Source organism: Sturnus vulgaris, chromosome 8 (assembly GCF_052056855.1).
Source record: "Sturnus vulgaris isolate bStuVul1 chromosome 8, bStuVul1.hap1, whole genome shotgun sequence".
In the NCBI taxonomy this organism is placed as follows: domain Eukaryota; kingdom Metazoa; phylum Chordata; class Aves; order Passeriformes; family Sturnidae; genus Sturnus; species Sturnus vulgaris.
In genome coordinates, this window is record NC_142250.1 from 1,507,404 (window position 1) to 1,527,745 (window position 20,342).

The 20,342-nt window shown below is 39.8% G+C and overlaps 1 protein-coding gene across 1 annotated transcript; it reads right to left on the reverse strand.

Annotated features, from left to right (window-relative positions):
• Positions 1 to 499: 499 nt before the first annotated feature.
• DNA2 (DNA replication helicase/nuclease 2) lies at positions 500 to 18,446 on the reverse strand. The gene is made up of 21 exons (XM_088168626.1): positions 18,402 to 18,446; positions 17,929 to 18,155; positions 17,349 to 17,532; positions 15,839 to 15,984; positions 14,197 to 14,322; positions 13,156 to 13,375; positions 11,947 to 12,064; positions 11,488 to 11,653; positions 10,085 to 10,279; positions 9,669 to 9,899; positions 9,064 to 9,180; positions 8,851 to 8,960; positions 7,730 to 7,839; positions 6,639 to 6,863; positions 5,363 to 5,556; positions 5,170 to 5,259; positions 4,885 to 5,077; positions 2,248 to 2,337; positions 1,909 to 2,091; positions 1,655 to 1,801; positions 500 to 1,046 (listed from the first exon to the last, which is right to left on the reverse strand). The coding sequence occupies exons 1-21, from the start codon at positions 18,444 to 18,446 to the stop codon at positions 990 to 992; spliced, it is 3,174 nt and encodes a 1,057-aa protein (XP_088024752.1). The 3' UTR covers positions 500 to 989.
• Between the last annotated feature and the right edge of the window lie 1,896 nt (positions 18,447 to 20,342).

Consider the following 20,342-nt stretch of genomic DNA (forward strand, 5'->3'; position numbering starts at 1 on the left):
CTAATGATTCTGAAGAATCAAAAAAATGAAGGTTTCTACCAGCAACCTTGGAAAGAAACTTCTCAGTCTAGAATATGAGGTAGCATAAAGAAACTAACACAGATCTCTCAAGTAAAAGGTGTTTTCTGTTGTTTATTTGCCATCATCCTTAAAAAAATAGAACCTGAGCATGTAAACTTCTTAGTCAGCAAGCTGCATGTCTGGCTTTGTTTCCTGGGAAATGTTTGTTTTGAAGACTAAAGATCAGATAAACTGAAAATAAGAGTTCTACTGTGAAGCATTTCACTTCAGATTGATCTGCTGAACACATTAGTTAATAACAGGGAATTAAGTGAATTAGCATCACATTTCTCCCTGATGTATGCAAAATCAAGAGATTAGAAATGTCAAGGGATCTTCACATCAGAGATTAATTACATTATGGATATAAATATAAAAGATTTCAGCACTTTTAAAAGCAGGAGTAAACTTCAAAGGACAATGTGAGGCTTTGAAGAAGTTTTTCCTATTTTTTTTTTCCAAGCAGCACAACACAGGACCTTAATTAGGAATTCTAACAAATGGAATTATTGTATGTAAACTATTTTTTCAAGTTTTTTAAACCAAACTGAGCCCAGAAAACTGTGACTCGATACAACACTGGTTTACACTCCCTTCCTCTTCAAGTGTTTCCCTACTCAGTTCTGCAGGTAACTGTTCATCAAGGTAAAAGAGAATATAACAACATCCAGTAGTGGAGGGAACAGAGTGCTTCATATTCCTGGTTTGTCAAGTAAACTGGCTGCTTTAGTACTGTAACCATCAGCTTTTTCAAGAAATGTCTGTTATTCTACTGAAAGGAAACTTCCAGATAACTGAATGCTTCCTGTTTTGGCTGCCTCCAGCCCCAAAAGTGCACATCAGCACTGACACCCCAATTACCAGTTATTGCATTTAAACAACAGCAGAAGAAGAGACACAAAGGCCTGTAAAACTTTCCATCTTCACACTCATAAGATGCTACACTTGTGGATACTTTCATGAGCCCCAACTGGAAGATTCAAGATGTAGCAAGTTAAGGAAGCATTTTGACAACATTTTGCTTTCACAAAACCTGTTTGAATATGCACTGGTGTTTGCAAAGAAAGCAGCTAAAAAGGTTCTTTCCTGCTTAAATCCGAGATGGAAACAGCAATAGCTAAAGCTTATTCAGTACAATGCCAGAGGGAAAGAAAAAATTACCAAGTCATCTGCAAGTGACACTGTTTTTCTTTCCACCAAGATTATTCATGAAGCAGATGTGTTAAGTGGAAGAAAGCAATCACACTGATGTTAAGATGCCAAGAAATTAGAAATGATCAGAGGAAAAAATGCAAAAGCATTAAAAATTAAAAATTCAGGCCTCGAAATAAAAAAATTATGTCAAAGTTGACTTGCAAGTCAGCACTGATTTTTTCTACTTTTGAAGACAGAGAAGGTTCTAAACCCATCCACTAGCTTGATCTCAAGTACACTTTGGCAAATTTCATCAGCACATTTTGTGCTATGTTGCACAAAATCACTGTTCAAAGTATAACCTAAAAAAAATCCAAGATCTTCCCCATTCTTATCTCAAATCTCAGCAAGTCAATCTTACCTTTCCCCTTTCCCAAACTAGAATTCAGCAAAAGGATATCATTGCCTGGGACTGCAAATAGCAGAGGAGCTTCTCCAAGGGAGGATAGCAGCACAGGGATGGAACACAGCCCACCATGACCAGCTTGTGCTTGGCTCTTGTGATAGCAACGTTCAGGCGGCGCCAGTCCTTCAGGAGGGTGCCAAGCTGGGAAATAAATTATATTTGCTTTTATTTTTCCACTTAATAGACACAAATCAATCGTTTTCAAAGTGCATCTAAATTACTAAAACTGTAACCTGTGACCAACTTACATTTTCATCAATACTGTTCCTAACAAAAGACACAATTATGATACTTTTGTCTCTTCCTTGGTACTTGTCAACCGTGTTAACTTCCACTCTGCTCTCCTTCCATTTTGCCATCAAATCAGTGATTGTTTTTAACTGATGTCTGTAGGGTGATATAATGCCAATGTCTGAGGGCTTACAGCCAGCCTGAATGAAGAAGAAACAGGAGAAAAAAATCTTGTCACTGCAGTTGGTTTGGGAAATTCAGTATGGTCAGAAAGATGCTTATTTTTTTTTTAAGCAATGCTGCAAGATATTGTATCTACACTCTCCCTCCAAACCATGTAATAAAGTAACATATACCTTAATAAATAAGGATGTGAGGAAAAGCACTATTTTAGCTTCTGTCACATTGCTTATGCCACCTTTTTCTGCATGTTCTGGTGCTGGGACCTTGAAAAATACAAACAGAATATAATGACTTTTGCTGTCTGTAATATTCTATCCCTAACACACTGAGTTGTATATGGATTTATTTTAATGGTATTAATTAAAGGAATAAAGTTAAATGCTAAATCTTACTAAACAGAAGAGCCTGTACTGTGACTTCAGAATACTGCATTTGCAAAACAAATTAGAACAATCCTCAAAATGAATTTCTAGCACTACCCTGTCACCTTAAAAAACTGCCAAAGATAAATCCAGTTCAGCATTATACATGATAAATTAAAAAAAACCCAAAATGGACATTTTCCTGTTGATAAGGTAAGAGAGCAAATTATACTTTACATAAAAGAGAATTTTACTTTTGCTTTAGTGCTTTCTATACAACATTATTTACAGTGAATTTTCTTCATTCCATGGTATAAAAGTTAATTCTTTAAATGTCTGAAAGCCTGCATTTAAAGCTAAAGCAAGAACTATCCAAAATGGTAGTATTAAATTGAACTCCCAATCTTTAAATAAAGTATTCACTGAATTTACCATTTCTTAACTGTTACCTCCCATTCTCTACATCATGTATGAATGAGGCCAGAAAGCTCAGGATGTAAACTCACAGTTCTGTAATTTTTTCTCTTTGCTTGACTCTTGCCTTCTCTAAAGTTGAAGCAGCACCAATAGCAATGAATGTTTTTGGAAGCCTCCACGTGCTCAAGTTCTCTTCAAGCAGAAGAGCACTGTTTTACTGCACAGGTAATTTCTCACCACACTGGCATTAGTGTAGCTAAAAACTACACAAAAATCGTTTTAGGACAGAAGTTCTAAAAGCTGTGTCATGCTTATGGTAACACACACATTTATATTTCTCCTGTTCCCATGGGACACCAGCAGAATCACCAACAAAAAACAACTTGGGCCTAGAAATTCTCAGGAGACTTGCCCTAAATCAAAGATGTCATTTTTCAAACAGCCAGCCCCAAGCTGTCAGAGAAGTGCAGACTGACACAGGAGTTGGCAGAAAAGAAACAAATAGATTTCCAATTGCTGTCACAAACACGTTGCATTGTTAAGCAGGAAACAATAGAAGCTTTATCTTCTATTTTTTTTTTTAAAGTCAGCATAATAAATGTAAGCTTCCTGGTGGTCATGGGGTTTTTCCTCTTCCTTCTCTCTGTTTGTATCTCTTCCCCCCAAGTCTACTCTTCATAAGCATTTCTTGGTTACACCATAAACAATACAGGGGGGAAAAAAACTTTGTATGAAGTCAAAGGAAATAAATGTTTTTGTTTGTTGTCATGTTCAGTGGGGTTTCTTCCATTTCCCCCTCCATGACTACCACAATACATGGAGTTCTGACAGGAAGTCCAAAAGGAGAAATTACATTACAGCCTCATGCCTCAACAAATCTAGAATGTTTTGGAAATAAAAACTTTCCTCCTGGCTCTATCAAGAGGGCAGCTCTCTTACACTTGAGCTGGGCTTTCTAGGAAAAAAAAATAAAATGGAGCAGAAACTCTACTTTTGTCATTAGCAATTTTGCTATGATTACTAGATAAACAGTGTTTCAGCCAGATTCCTATTAACAGGCCTCTTCCCTGGGACCAACTGTCTGCTTTCCTGGGAAAGGGACTGCAGCTGTCAAGGCATTCCTGGAAAATATCTCTGTTTGGTTTAGATATTTTTAGAAATGTCTCTAAGTCATCAAAGTAAACACTGCTCCTTTTTAGGTCATTGAAAAGATTATATCAATTGTACAAAAAATAGGAATCCTGTACAATGTCATAGAGAGCATAGAAAAACTGGTGAGTTCTAACCAGGGTCAGCATAAAAGCTCATCAGTTGATATAATTATTGACAAAGCACAGTATTAATAGGAGTCAACACAAAACATGTCAAGGAGGAAGAAAGACTCAAATCATAATCCCATCACCAATTACAGTGACAAGTACTAGAGACCACAAACAGGCACTAATTTATTAATCTTTTTCCACATGCATTTAAACTCTACCTCATTCTTCCTGCAAGTCAGTTTCTCTGCAGAATTTTTATCCACACTAGAATTTCACTTCCCCAGCAAAATTATGTTCTCCATGAAAGGACACACCTAAAGCAATTTATTTTATTTACCCCTTACACTTCAATGTATAGAATGTCTGCAAAATTCCATGGAGAACTGCAGTTATTGCTGCCACTGGCACACAGGTTTGAAAACAGTGTCCTTTAGCCAATGGAAATAAGGCCATTCATTCCCTGTTGCAAGGACATCCAGTACATCTATACACTTTGAGCTACACTTTACAGAAAACACAAAGTTTATTTCTGAAATAGTATCTAAATTCATGTTTTCAGCTGTTCTCACATGTGATGTTTCCAGCAGCAGTTGTACCACCCCAACAATACCAACGATGTTTTTGTGTGCTGCATACTTCACATGATCCTAGATAAATTTTCTGAAGTTCCCTGTTTTACCCTGCCTAAGCTGAATGAAGTTTCACATGTTGACTGCATTGAGAACTTGCCTCAAAGTACAATGTTTGAAAAGAGCATAATGAGCTTCACCTTCTCTGTGTTCAGAAAACACACAGGTGTGTCTGGATCCAGGACTTCTTTCAGCCATGTCTTTGAAGCATCCCCAAGGTCCAGTTTCAATTTCTTTAGGTTGGGCAAGTTAACAGTGGCATTTGACACCTTCTCTGAGCCACATTCCAGTTTGCCTTCATACACCAGCATGTTACTCAATGACATAATCTTACTAAAGTTTTAAAAAGCAAGAAAAGGCATAAAAATCTCACCATTTCAACCCCACATTAAAAGCACAACTCAATAAATAAAGGTTGAAAGTACCTATTCATTCTGTATTGCACAGTTAATTGGACAACAGCATTTTGGTTTTGTTCCAGCCTTTTAAATAAGCTTTCACTCATGCCAAGATCTCTGTTACAGCACAAAAACAAAAATCAAAACATGTCAATCAGAACACTTCAAGAGCCTTCCCAGAATTTGTGACTAGTAATTGCCCAGCAGCATTTTATCTTACCTTGCTTCTGAATTCAGCACAAGTGGAGGCAGCTGCTGGTGATCCCCCACCAGCACAAACCTTTTGGAGCAGAACAGTGGGCCCAGGCAGATGAGCTGGCTTATTTGGGAAGCTTCATCAACAATACAGAAGTCAAACTGCTTCCGAACAAAGATGGGGTGATTTACTCCCATGCAAGACGTTGCTACCACTGGCTGAAAATTGAGACACACTTCAAGGATAAGGTACATTTTATAGCCTTTAGCACTATGTTTTCCATATTAAAAGATAAAGTATTTCCCATTAAACTGTATTAAACTGTAGAATCACAGAAATCAAATTATTAATCCTCGAAATCAGATCAGCATCACTTAAGACATACTGGCCTGACATAGTCTTCCCCCAATTGCAAGTGACAAACAAAACCAGCTTTAGAGCAGACTGTAGCAAACAGCTTGTTCCTGTCATGAGTTGAGAGTGATGCCAGGTTCTATTCATGGACAATTCATGGAGTGTGCTGAGATGACTACTGTGAAAAATCAGGTGGTTTGGGGCTTTTTTTCAATTTTTTTTTCAATGAACAGAAGACAGAACAACAGCAGCACAGCTCTTCCCACTGCTGTACTTCCACTGCAATCCAAAATGGCTAAAATAAGAAATGCTGAGTCATTCCCCTTATGACTTCAGGCATTCCCCTGCACCACTTATCAATAAAAAGTAAATGGCAGCTTTTGTGAAGTTGGCATTTACTCCAACTACCATCAAAATTTATTCTTTCAGGGAATTTAATTCAAAGCTGCCACTGACTCATATGACCCAGCTCCCATTATGGTTTGCATTAACATTCACACAGACAGCACTAATATTTCTATCAAAAATAAGGGTTTGGCCAGGTCAGCTCCATAGCATTCCCCATCTGCTGATTGTACTAATGGCACAAGGAGCACAAGGGGGAGGGAGAAGGGACAAACAGCAGCAGTATGTAAATAATGCTAAAGGAGGCTGCAGCAGCCCCTTCACAAGATCTCAGAAAAAAACCCTGGAGTCTTTGGGGCTTATTACTTACAATGATGAGTTACTTTGTGTGGACACAAACAAAGCTTCTCAGCTTGCAGACTTAATGCTACTGGCTATAAAGAAATTGAACCAATGCAGAGGTTGAGTATCTGTTTCAGCTCAGATTTCTTACAGCAGTACACACCCTTGGGATGGGTTTCTTCTCTGCAGCACCCAAACAAAATACTGATATAATTATCTTTAATAATTTGTAGGGCTAGCAAAAAAACATTTTTCTCACCTGACTATTATAGACCTCTTCCAAATCTGTTACAGATTTAATTGATCTGGACCTGCAGATTTCTTCTTCTGTGTATTTCTGAATATCTGGATGAACCTTCTGAGCTCGCCCCAAGCGCAAGAAACCAACTTTGAATTTGGCCAACTTCAGCAGCACATTGTCTACAGCTGTGTGTGTAAAACTGGTCAGAAGGACACTGAAGCCACAAGCAGAAAGAATTCTCACCTAATGAGTGGCAAAGGGAAAGAAAAGGAGTTAGTTCATCTGCAAGAATCAGGTTTGATAAGTGGAAAACACAAGAATAAGCATGACTTGGTCTGTATCAGTCTCCCTGGCCACTGGCCATGTGGGCAGTGGTCCTGGGGGCTCCCATGGGCAGCAGGCTCACAAGGCTGCTGCAAACAGAGAGCCAAGAACCTGGATGTGCCCTCACAAGGAACTGCACTCCTAAGGTCCCCACGGCAAGAACAAGCATGCAGCCCACTCCCACAGCACTGCTGTCTGTGGCAATTTAGCCACATTCAGGGGAATGGGCTGATCTGAAGACAGCAGCAGCTGTCTGCTCTCCAGCCTCCTCTTCCCCCACCAGCTGATGACAACTCAAAGCAGGGTAATCCTGCTCTTCCATGAAAAACTCAGCCCACAACCTGAATCCAGTGTGCTCCTTTCAAGGTGAAAAGAAAACCACCAACTAGAGGAGATGGTAGCAGACTGCACATAGACTCAGCCCCACAGGTTCATACAATTTCCAGTGGACAAGTTACTGGCTTTTCAAGGAGTCTCTCTTTCGAGCTATGACTCAGGAGTTGAAGACTTGCTGATATTTGGAGCCAAAGAATTTTAACACAAAAGCATCACAGAAATGATTAAATATCACACTTCAATCTCCTCCCTCCCACATATATTCCTACACAAGCAATAGACAATCCTACTCCACAAAATCCAATTTGAGTTCTACCAAATATAGGTTAAACAAAAAGAAGTGTGCATTATACAGAGGCTGTTAGATTAAGTCATGACACTACACAGCTGGTTTAATTCTATCCTCTAAATCTCACAAAAAAATTAAACACCAAGGTATGTGATCTTACTAGAGCACATATTGTAGTCGTTTTTCCTGTTCCAGGCATACCCACAATAAGTGTGTAGTCTTTTGAAAGCAGCACTTGTTTCATTGCCTGTTTCTGAGGCTTATTTAGACCTTTCAGAAGAAAAAGCAAAATTAAATCACTACACTTCATCATAACTGTAAAAATTACTAAAGTCAGAGCAAAATTATAATTTCCTCCTTCACTAAAGCCCTTAACAGAGACAAGAACTGAGCAAAGTCTGTAGGTTCTAATGAAGATATGACATTAAACATAATATACAAGGGAAGTTGTAAAGGGTCTGCACACTGGTCCTAGAAATAAGTCACTGAAGACATTTTTATTTTTAGACCTTTGGTGGCTTTTTTTCCCCCTAATATCTTAATTGACCACCTCCATATATTGTGTCTGGGTATTTGTGTTTGATACCACTTTCACACAGCTCAGAGCAAGGGGTGATGAGCTGCACCTACAGCAGCATGTTGTTTAAAACAAACATGACAGCAGAGCTGGTTTGCCCCAGTCTGATGCAAACAAGCAGCATGTTTCAGCCATCTGCACTAAGCAAAGTAAACTTCAAACTGAGTTTTTATAAAAAATGCAATTTGCTCGAAGAGAACTCAGTTAAATTTAGCTCAGGCAACTCTATCAGAGAACAAGGAAATATTTCCACCAAACAAAAGATATTGCCTCATACCTAAACAAGTTTTGTTTTTAAATAAGTGCCACAAAGCATGACACCATGGACAATTAGTCAGCAAGAGTGATTATACAAGTGAATGTTTCCACCAAAGCCCATCTCCTTCCTCTCTCTCAAGATCAGCTCCCTCCATCCCAAGAGCTGTCTCTGTCCATTCTTTCTGTAGAGGTTACAGAGGTAATGCTGCAGCTGCTAGCAAAAGTGAAATAAAGCTGTGAACAAGTATCTGATCAGGTCTTCCCGTGATTAAATGAGTCTTCAGCTAGTTGGAAGACATGCAAGGCAAGAACTTGGTTTTAATTTTTAGTTTTCACCTATCACTAGAGCCCAAAGTAGGAAAAACTCCTTATAATTAGCATGATAAATACTTTGGCTACAGAGACATACTACTAAGCAGAGTATTTTGGGGAAAGTCACTTTGTACCCTTTAAAATATTTGCAACAGTTTCCTTTGCTTCAGGAGGAAGGACAGAGCTCAAGTGCTGAATAAACTGTGGTTTCTGGAAGTCAATGATCAAGTTGCGGAGCCTTTCACTGTGGATAAAAATAAGAAAAAACCAAGGTACAGTAAGAGTTACCAGCTGAGAAACTTCATCTGAAAATACTGAAAGAGCAAAATTAATGTCATTTTGCATACCTGACTGGAGAATCTCTCATCAACTTAGAAAGATTTTCAAAAGGGACTCCTGTACCAACATCTCCCTCATCATGATCCAACCTAAACACGGTGTTCTTGGGGAGGTTTGACAAATCCCTGAAGAATGGCAACAACATGGATAAAATAATTTTCTTTACCAGCTGTATGTTAATTAAAGACTTATTATTACATGTTAAATGGTATCTTCCAGAGATCCCAGAGTGAAGCAATAGCTAATTGAAATACACTATTTTCTGATCTAAACAAAGATGGATCCCAATAAGGGACAATAAAACATAATCCAAATTTAAGGATGAAAGTTACTATTAACACAGTAATCACTGTGTCCATATAGATTCATGCTAGAGATATAAGCAAACAGAGTTTAAATGTGCTTTTATTTGGTTAAATATACAGACATGTATACTGACCAAGTACTGACAGTTTCAATCAAGACAAGAGAATTTCTGAAACTCTGAATATTCTGAATTTGAATACTCCAAAGCCAGCAGAAGAGTCAGGACATGTCACAGCTTTTTGGACCCCTAGTAGCACCTTTCCTCAGTGCCAGAGTGTTTGCAAACAGATACTTTTCATCCTATTACCTGCCCAACAAACAGGAGACTTTTGTTGCACTGACTTCTCTAACATAGCCAGTAGTCAAACCAAGCAAACCCTTTTCCTCTCCACTCACAACCACTCGATCACCAACCAACAGGTTTGTTCCAGGTATGGCACCATTTCTACGCTGGAAACAATGTAGGTACTGTCCCTCAGAAATTTCATGGACTTCATCAACTCTGATCATGTTTCCAACACAATCTCCAGCCTTCTCTCTGAAGATATTAAAGAAAGAAATATTGTAATATTAAGATTCTCTCTGGAAGAGAACTATTAAGAAAAAAAACCCCACAAGTTAAAAAACCATACCACCCACAACCAACCATCAAAACCAAATTACAAAACAAAGAAAAGGAATTAAGGAAGCATCATTGGCATGAGTTTAGAAATTATACCTTACCTTTCCAAAGAAGGTACCATCCATATATTTTTATATCCCTTTTTATGCTCTCCACTTTGCAGCTCCAAGGTTAACATCAGGTACCAGAGGCTGAAATACTCTAGGTGGGAGGGTTTCAGGTGCTGGGTCTCTCTGTCAATGACAGGCACCATAGCAGCAGGAAAGGCCACACTGGCCATCTTCTGCTCCACAGCTCTGGGAATAGAACCAACCACAGGAAAAGCTCAACCTGGACCCTTTTTCACCTGCAAGTCCATATGTACACAACAACAAATATCTACTGTATCATACCCGACAGATTAATTGATCATTACTTGAATTAAGTCGAATCTGTATCCTTTGTTCAGATGCATAATCTTACATGAGTAACTTCACATCATCTCTATGATTTTGAATAACTGTGAATAAATTAATCAAAGACCAAATAAAGGCAACTCAAATGTATGCATACATTTACAGAGACAACTGTTTAGTCCTTTTATTGTAACATACAAATTTTATTTTGGTATTTAGCTAAGCAATGGGATTTAATACCTAACACACAAGCAAATTTCAAAACTAAATATCAATAGACATTATGCCAAATCATGTATACAAAACACAACTAGAGAGAGAAAAGCTTATTCAGAAGTAAATAGCTACCCAGCTATAATCCTGCTGCTGCAACAACTGCATATTAGAAGCAGGACTTCACAAAATGTATCCCCACAAAGCTCCCTCACCACACACTTTTACCCCTAGAATTTTAAAAGCAATCAGGCATTCTATTTCCACAAGACTAACCCAAAGGCTCTCCTGTTCTAACACACCTCATTTGATCCCTTCAATGTACAATTTTGGTCGTGTTCTGTGCAGCATAGTGACTAAAACTTGTAACAGTTGTTAAAACAATTCCCTAACTTTGTGTGAAATTTTATTGAATATTCTCTTGAACAGGAGATGCAATAACACTTCAATAGAGTGGTATTAATGTATTATTTGTGTCATACCCCACAAAGAAACTATCTGCTACAGGGTGAACCCTAAAAAGCAGTTCTCCAGTCAGAACTCAGGCCCAAAGATTACCTCTTTCAGAGAGCTGCAAGAATATAGCTTTTTAAACATATCTGTTATTGTCATCAAGTATTTTGTTGAGACTTATCTCAGATTCTGTCATTCAGAAAGTGTAACTGAGCAAACATATTAAGTCTCTGTGAGATCAGGGGCTGAATTATCAAAGTTGTAGAGAAATCTGTGGAAGATACTTTTGAGGTGGAAAAGTCCTCAATATATACAAAACTTGTTTGTGTGTATATATATATATATATATACAAATAAAACCACAAAAAATGAAATTATTATCTCAAAAGATACAATTATTCAATCTCATTTAAAAACACTAGTCAGACTTTTTTCTTTTTTACCTGCTGTATAGAAAGCAGTTGTGCATTTGGGAGCAGTGTTTACATGCTTGGCTGTCATCAATCACAGGAGGCAAAGCAGCAAGCTGTGAATTCTGCCTTCCCACATCAGATTTATAGGTACTGTGTGTTAGGTAGAAGGCCAAGTGATTTCTTAACTTCATTAATTCTGTGAGGAAAAGAATAAACTAAGCTGATGTTTTTGTTAATAACAATTTCTGCCTCAAAAGTAATTAGCTATCAACTTTTGAGTCAGCTAAGAACTGATTATTCACAAATAGCAAAGTCCTTGCACTGTATTACTAAAACAACTGAATTTTTAACATAAGCTAAGTGACATTATAACAAGTGAAGCATCCCCAAGTACAGCTATTCTTACCATAGTAAACTTTACAGTTAAAAATAAAGATTTTAGTTATATTTGAGAGAATTATGGTTTCCAGAGAAGGGGAACAACTTTACCTCTCCTGTCCATGCGAGCTCCACAAACAGGATACATTGTACCAGTTTTTAGATAAAGAAGAAATCCAGCTTCAGGATCTACTCTCCGCTCTAAATTCAACAGTGTGTACAGAATAACCTGCAAACATTATATATAAACTTACAGTTGTCATGGTTTAACCCCAAGCAGCAACCAAGTACCACACTGCTGCTCACTCACTTCCCCACCCTTGTTGAGGGTTGAGATAAAGACAGTTTAAGAGGGAAAAGAAAAGCCACACGTGCAAGCAAAGCAAAACAAGGAATTCATTCACTGCTGCCCATGGTTGGGGAGGTGTTCAGCCACCCCCAGGAGAGCAGGGCTCCATCACGTGGAATGGTGCCTTGGGAAGGCAAAACTCCATCACTCCGAGGCTTGGAGTGCCCCTCACCCTTCCTCCTTCTTTGCCCCACCTTAGACACTGAGTGTGATGATCAGCCACACGGTCTGGACATACCCTTATGATCCCCGGGCTGCCCTGTCCTGGCTGTGTCCCCTCACTTCCCAGCACCCTCAGTCTCCTCCCCTGCAGGGAGCAGGAAAGGCCTTGGCTCTGTGTGAACCCTGCTCAGCAATAACAGCAACATCTCTGTGTTATCAACCTGTGTTCAGCACAATTCCAAAACACAGCCCACACTTTTCTGCTGTGAAGAAAACTATTGCTAGCCCCAGTCAAAACCAGCACAGTATTAAAACCAAAATACATCCTAAACTGTATTTAGTTCTTCCATAATTTCTATGGCTAAACAGCCATTATCATCTCAAGTCTTCTAGAAGCTGTAAGTAGTAAGAACTTGACCAAGGATTTAAATTAAAAGGCATTTTTAAAACCTTATAACAAGGCTACTATCTCTCTAAATCAGACCAGCTATATGGAAATATGTATAACACTAGTTCCTGAAACAGTTTGCTTCAACTTAATATTTGAATATAGTAGGAGGAGACTAAAGAACAGGTATTTCAGGAAAAAAACCCAGAAGTGTGTTTGAAAGTGGTAAATGTATATATATATATATACTTGTTACTACTCAGTTCACTTTCATTTTATACCAGCAGCTTTGGGCACACCAGGATGAGCCATCCAGGAATTCAGATTATACCACATACAAAGTGTTTCTTATTCACAAGACAAAAAACCAGAAAAGCATACACAGCCACTGCCAGTGAAACTAGACATTTGGTGTTTGTACCTGACTTCTGTGCTCGATGGAGTTTGATTCCTTGCCAGACTTGAGCTCTAAAGGCATTACCCGAGACTGTACTCCAGACTGGCAATGGATTTTCACCCTGGCTGTAACATCAATCTTTCCCTTCAACCCAAACCTGGGAGACCAGATATTCTCTTCAATGTCCAAGATGTCTACAATCTCTACCTTAGAAGATACAGCTTCTGTTTTTCCACCATTCGACCTGGGAAGAAAATTAAACCAGAAGTTGACAATTTCCCTTAATTATTAATATCTAAACATTAAAATGTGTTGCAAATAAATATATAATACTTCTGCATTATAAGTGCCCTTTAGGCACTAACTTTAGAAATAAAATGCATCGAGTCTCACTCAAACTAATCTTCCCATTAACAGAGGAAGCAACATATCAGAAACTAACTTGAGTTAGTTTTGCTATTCACCTAAATTACAAAGTTTAAATGAGACTTTAAACTGTTTTTAATAGTTTTTGGTCTTTTCTCAATAACCAGACTCTATCATACACTAGACAGTAGCATACAGGTTTTTCTCAGACCTGCCATTTCACTGAAACTTTAACACCCTATGGTTATTACAATTAACAGCAAGAAGTCACAGACAAGAAGAGCTCAGCAGCAGTTGAGTGAAATCACCATTTCACCAAAAACTTTTTTTATTAGTCAAGAATTCCATTTGAGTAATAGTTTCACATTCTGGTTTGCAGTCTTGCTCCTAACTACAGTAACTCCTAGTTTAGTCAGCAGCTCAAATATCCTTGCTCTTCTACTCACTAAAAGCTCTGGCTTGTACCACACTGTTCACAAGGATTTTAAGATTTGTGAGTCAGTTCAGCCTCAGGCTTCATGCCTTGCCCAGAACTCACAATGGCAGTTAAACATGCAGCACAAACTCAGCTCTGTGGTCAGTGAGGCCATGAATTAGCTCCAAATCACCCAATGTGCACAAGAAGTCCTAAAAATTTCAAGTGAACTAAACAAGCTATACAACACAGAATGGTTTAAACTTTTCATTCTGGCTTCTTACAGTTTTAGTTGCATTTTGTTTTGGTTTGCTGGATTGTGCATGAAGTCTTCTGCCCACTTAAAAAACGATGGCAAATATTCTTCTATTTCTTGCATTATCTGTGCTTGTTTCAGATTTAAGAGATACCTGAGAAAAAAAAGACATGCACATTAAGGAAACAAAATATTAAATCTGCTACTGGTAATAAAGAGATTTGCCTCGAGCAGCAACAAGATCATTGGAAGTAACTGTCAAGTTTTTATAAATATCTATAAACTGTAGATAACAACAATTTCAATTCATAAAACTATTAACTGAACATCTAACACAAGAGATATACTGTACCAAAATATCAATTTCTGATGTAGCCTTTGACACAACAAGTACAGCACAGTGAGAGCAGATGTGATGAAACAAAACTAACAGTTTGACTGCAGGAAAGGAGTACCAGACTCATACATTTAAAAATGGCTATTCATACAATTCATGCAACATTGAAAAAAGTATTAAAAGACTTTTAGTGTGGATATCCTCATCTGGTCCTTACATGCATTTTGACAGAATCTAATCGTGTGGCATTAGACAATTCAGTGCTGGCAATCACTGGAAAGAATGTCATTATTCTACAGCAACGACAGAGAAATACAAGTGGATTTTGCACAAAAAGTTCATAGGAGTGCAAATGACCACAGGCAGCAGACTTATGCAACTTATTTTTCAATCCCAACAAACAGCAGCCTACATATGCAAAAAGGAATTGCAAATTAACAGTTTCACAGAGGCCCATAAAGGCCTTTAAATAATCTTAGCAGCCACAACTCAAAACATTATCTTCATAACAGAACTAAGAGTAATAAATCTTGCCACTACAACTTTAACTTCTGACTCGTCTGGGGCTAACAGGCACTGACATTGCCCAACATCAAATTTAAAACAGTCTGGATATAATGATTTTGTAATTTACATGAGTAGAATTGTATTTTAATCGAGTCTGCAGTAAAATGTTAAAACCGACAGCCATTCATCTTCTCATTTTCAGATGGAAATATTAAGACTGTTTGTTTGGCTAGCCTTTCTATCAGGTTTGGTGAGAAAAGAAGTTAAAGGTCTGCTAACAAGTGAGCCTTTAAGTAACCTGATAAAGATATGAAATTATCAGACATTCAGTTCTTGGTCAGTCACAAGGTTCTAGGTTCATTGCTGAGGATCATAATTAACCATTTGTCCCATTCAAATCAGCTTTGGGAGATGCCTGGAAATCTAACATTACAGATACAAACACTGCAACCTGCCTGGCCTGAAAGCAAAAAAAAAAAAACAAAAAAAACAAAAAAAAACAAAAACAAAACAAAACAAAACAAAAAAAAAAAAAAAAACAAAAAAAAAAAAAACAAAAAAACCTGACACATATAGTTACTCCAAAAGACTAGTTCAGATCAATAGAAGTAGCTCAACAGGGAAGGGAAGGCAAATAAAATAAAGTTATCAAATGGGGAATTATCTTACTAAAAGGTTCCCAATTTTCATTAAACCAAGTCATTTGGCAGCATGATGATATCTCCTGATACCAGTGCTACATTTTTTAAAGCATAATTTAATCTGCTAGTTCAAAGTGTTCCTGCCCCATCTTCCAAACACAAAAGGCAGCTGTAATGCTACTTACATTTCTTTGAGATACTTTTGTCCATACACAATTTTACTTGCTAGCTCTTGGACCTTTTCTTGAGTCAAGTTATTGGTGACAGATTGCTGGAAAATGTCATGAAGAATTGTACCGACGAGCATTTGGCGCGAACCCGACTCGGAGCCCTGCAACAGATGTCACCACACCTGAAAATCTATGCCCATTTCATGCCAACTTCTCTGTAAAGTTTCTGGATTTTATTTGCTGCACATCACAGCCTGCATTTATTGAACTACAAGATCATGAAAGCTTTCACCTCACCAATGATTATCTAGTCAAACCTGCCTGTGAAAGAAGCTGATTGAAATGGTCTCTCCTATTGCTTTATCTCTCACATTTATCCCAGCCCTGAAAATGTTAGGATGCATAGGGATTTATTGGGATTGGCAGGTGAGAAACAAAGGCACAGATCAAAATGGATTCTGAGAAAGTTCTGCCTGTGGGCATTTCCTAATGCAAATACATACCTTTACAATCTTACACATATTTCTTGCATGAAGCAGTTTCCTGTCTGTTACCAGCTCACAGGAAAATCATTCCATGTATCACCAACATGGCTCAGAAACCCATCATCTGGGCTGGGCTCTGTACACTCACAAGAACTGAAAGTGGCAGTAAATGTCCATGAGTCACTACCAAAAAGCTGGAATCCTAAACGCTGTGGTATTACTGATCTCTTACAGACCAGGCTCTCGTGGGTTGCACTCCCAACGCATGGATGGTGTTATCCCAGTCAGGACCCTGTGCATTGTCCCAACAACTGTTTTATCCCCCTTCTTACTCATCTAATAAGGGGCTGAACACCATTTCATAATCTTTATCTCCTGTACTTAATTTTCTTGCTCCAGTCACAAGTTCTCAACCAGGTTGTTTACCACTCCACTGAAAGTTCCTTATTCGTTTGGATTTATATTTCTGTCATGTCCAGAAGTCTTCATCAGCTGAAACTGGCAGCTGTTGCTTCTCTATTTTTCAGCATATTTCTCATATATCAGCAAGGATACTACCACAATAGACTTCTCTTTCCAAGATCCAGCAGCTGGATTCGGATTCCAGACTTAGCCCACACCAATTATTAACTGAATTTGCTACATTTTTCAGAAGCTCTTAAATTGGCCAAGTGTGGTTATGTTTTCATACAGATGGCAAGAGGCACATCCCTCACAAAGGATTCATATCCATGCCAAATGTGGCAAGAGATTATCCAAAATAAATCAGAATTATACATGAAAAGACCACTTCTTTAGCCCAGTAGCTGTATTAAGAATATTGCATTATTTCCGGTGCAATTCTCAAAGAAAAACAGGAGAAGCTCAACCAGAGGCAGTTTCCACCCCAAATTATTCTGTGTTGTAAACACTATGAATTGCTAATAATGACATTTTTCAATACAACCTCACAGCCAGATTTAACACTGAGCTAAGCCAGCAGTCTCAGTGGAACAGTAACTCTGCTGCAGTAACAGGAACAGCCTGGAATTAACACTTACCCTGAAGCGTTCACTCAGCACTGCCCTTCTCATACAGCGAATGCTGTTGGAGATCGTAGTGCCCGAGAGCAGCAGGTCTGGGTACAGCACCAGGTATCCACACTGGGCATTTATGACCCAGGTGCCAGAGCTGCACTCCCCTTCCAAATGAACAATGTCCCCTGGAACAACCGGGACAGACTCCCTGCAAGGGAATACACCAACACAATCGTTAGAAAACAACAGACACAATGGATAAGAAATAACACATTAACAGAGCAGATTCTACGTTCTTTGAAACGTTGGGGTGGGGTTTTCTTAAGAAATTCACCTAAAGAAATCCTGAAAGTGAATAAAGGCATTTTTACAATGACAAATCAGAACTGCAAGGTAGCAATACCCACTCAACACGTTTCCTGACATCAGGTCTCTCAAGATGATATCCATTATGCTAGCATACTGATAGTATTACACTAAACAGAGATTGTTTCAGGATCCTCTATCACTTTTGAGGCCGAAAAACTCAACTCAAAGAGAAAACTGAGTTAATAATGCAGTATTTCACTCTCTTTTCAAACATCTAGATGTTTGTATGGATTACCAGCCGTTCCTGAGAATGCACAGCTCTGTATCCTCCAGCGAGGGAGATGCTGTAATTGTCAAGTGTTTCTCAGGGTCACTTCCATTTCTCTGTATTACACTGACTTCCAGCACACGGTATCTGTTGTTCAGCCCATTCTTGAGGATCGTATCAGCCACCTTCTTCTGAAAACTGAAGTAACAGCTAATTACAAAGGCAGAACACTGCACTACTTGAAAACAGCCAACCTACATACAAATAGAGCAAAAGCTTCAAACGCAAACCAAATTTTACTCCCTTTCAATTTTTATAAATATTTTGTTTGGGTTTTTTTTTTTTTTTTTTAGTTCTTTACCGGTAGAGTGTGGGAAATCTTTATAAATATTAAGCAATTTGCTATTTATGACAGTCAGCGCTTCATTTTTGTGTCCGCAAATCCATAAGCACTTGTAAATTAATTACAACTGTGCTTGTGAGAAAGTTTGATCTCCCACAGCCACACAAACACCTCGAACACAGAGCAGCGAATTTTTACCCATTGCCTGAAGCTGATTAGGAAGCTGACACTCAAGGTTCAGTTCCCTATAGACAAAACACGAGATTAGAGCGGCCAAAGCTGCCGCTCTCCTGTCACCGAGCGATGCGTGAGGGAGCTGCAGGGCGGGGGGGCAGAGCCCACACCGGGGCCTCTCAGGGCGTCTGTGGCAGCGGCGGGTTCCCCTCACCGGTGATCCCCGGCAGTCTCTGGCCCATGCCCAAGGCAGGCCGGTGCCGCCGGGTCAGCCCTCAGAACCGCATCGCTCCTTCCCGCGCCCGGAGCCGGGAGCGGCTTAAAAGTTCAAATCCCCCGCGCTCCCGGCCGTCTCCGCACAGCTGCGGTTCCCCGCGCTCAGCCCCGCTACCTCTCGGCCATGGGCAGGTCCCGTGCAGCGCTAAGCTCGGCTCAGCTGAGCCCGACTCGGTTGGGCCCGTCCCGCCTCAGCCCCTCACTGAGCCCCGCGCCCCCCTCAGCGCTGCCGCGCGCTCCGCCAGCCCCGCCCAGCGCGCGCGGCGCGGCCAATGGGAGGCGGCGGAAGGGGCGGCCCCCGCGCGCGCGAACTTGAAGGCGCGAAGCGGCGCGCGGCTCCTCGCGCCGCCGGCTCGAGGAGGGGCCTGAGCCGTGAGGGGCCGTGAGGGGCCGTGAGGGGCCGTGAGGGGCCGTGAGGGGCCGTGAGGGGCCGTGAGGGGCCGTGAGGGGCCGTGAGGGGCCGGGAGGGGCCGGGAGGGGCCGGGAGGGGCCGGGAGGGGCCGGGAGGGGCCGGGAGGGGCCGGGAGGGGCCGGGAGGGGCCGGGAGGGGCCGGGAGGGGCCGGGAGGGGCCGGGAGGGGCCGGGAGGGAGGGGCGGGGGCCGTGAGGCAGAACCGCCTCCCTGTCAGCCGTGCCCATTGCTAATTTCCACTTTGTCAAGCGCTGTCGCACCCCCGACCCCATTTCTGCTACGGGTGCGGTAATATCAGACGTGCTTTCGCTCCCAATTCGCTTACAAGCCAATCTGAGCCCGAGAGTCCAACCTTTCCCCTCATAAAATGTGTGGCCGATGCCTTTCTGACACGATCCTGAAGTTTCAGATAGACAGATTTCACGCTGCTGCAAAAAGGACAGTTTTGGCCCATGGTTAGACATCCCAACAGAAGGATCAAGTTCAAGTTGATGAATTTTAAAAGGTGAGAATATTCTTTCAGTTTTATTTGGCATAGTCCTGAAATATATGCATTAAACTACGTTAATGTTGCTTCCCATTGCAATATTATTCTCTAAGAGAAGCCTAATGATCATTTAATAGTTGCTTGTTGATATTGTTAAATGCAGTCATAATGTGGTGCAATATTAAGAGATTACATAAACACACTTGCTGAACCTGTGTGCTGTAGACTCTCACATTGCCTATAAATCTCCCATACATCAAAAAACAAGTATCTCAACAGAATATGTTTATGAAGTATAAAATATGCTTTAAATATCGTTTTGAAGTTATCTAAAAGGCAACCACTGTGGGGAATCTCTAGGGAGGAAGTTGGACACAAATGTTCTGACAGAGGATGTGAAAAATGTTTGCAATTTTCAGATGCATCAGCATTCTCAAAGTATAAATGTGTAAATTCAGGAATTAATATTAAAAGACTTTCATACACTGGCAAATTTTACTTTGAGAAACTAATTATGAAAATGCAGCACAGTTCCATCAAGTAAGTATGTTTTTCACATTCAATACCAGACTCAAGTATTTAGGAGATACTTATGTTCTCTTCTTCTCAGGCATGAACATGCTGGCTTCAGCTTTATTCTGTGTAATAACTGCTTAACTTTTCATGATGCTCCTCAAATATATCCCTGGTAGTAGAATTAAGATGAAAAACTCTTAACTTAATAATCCCTAACAGCATTCACATGAATAA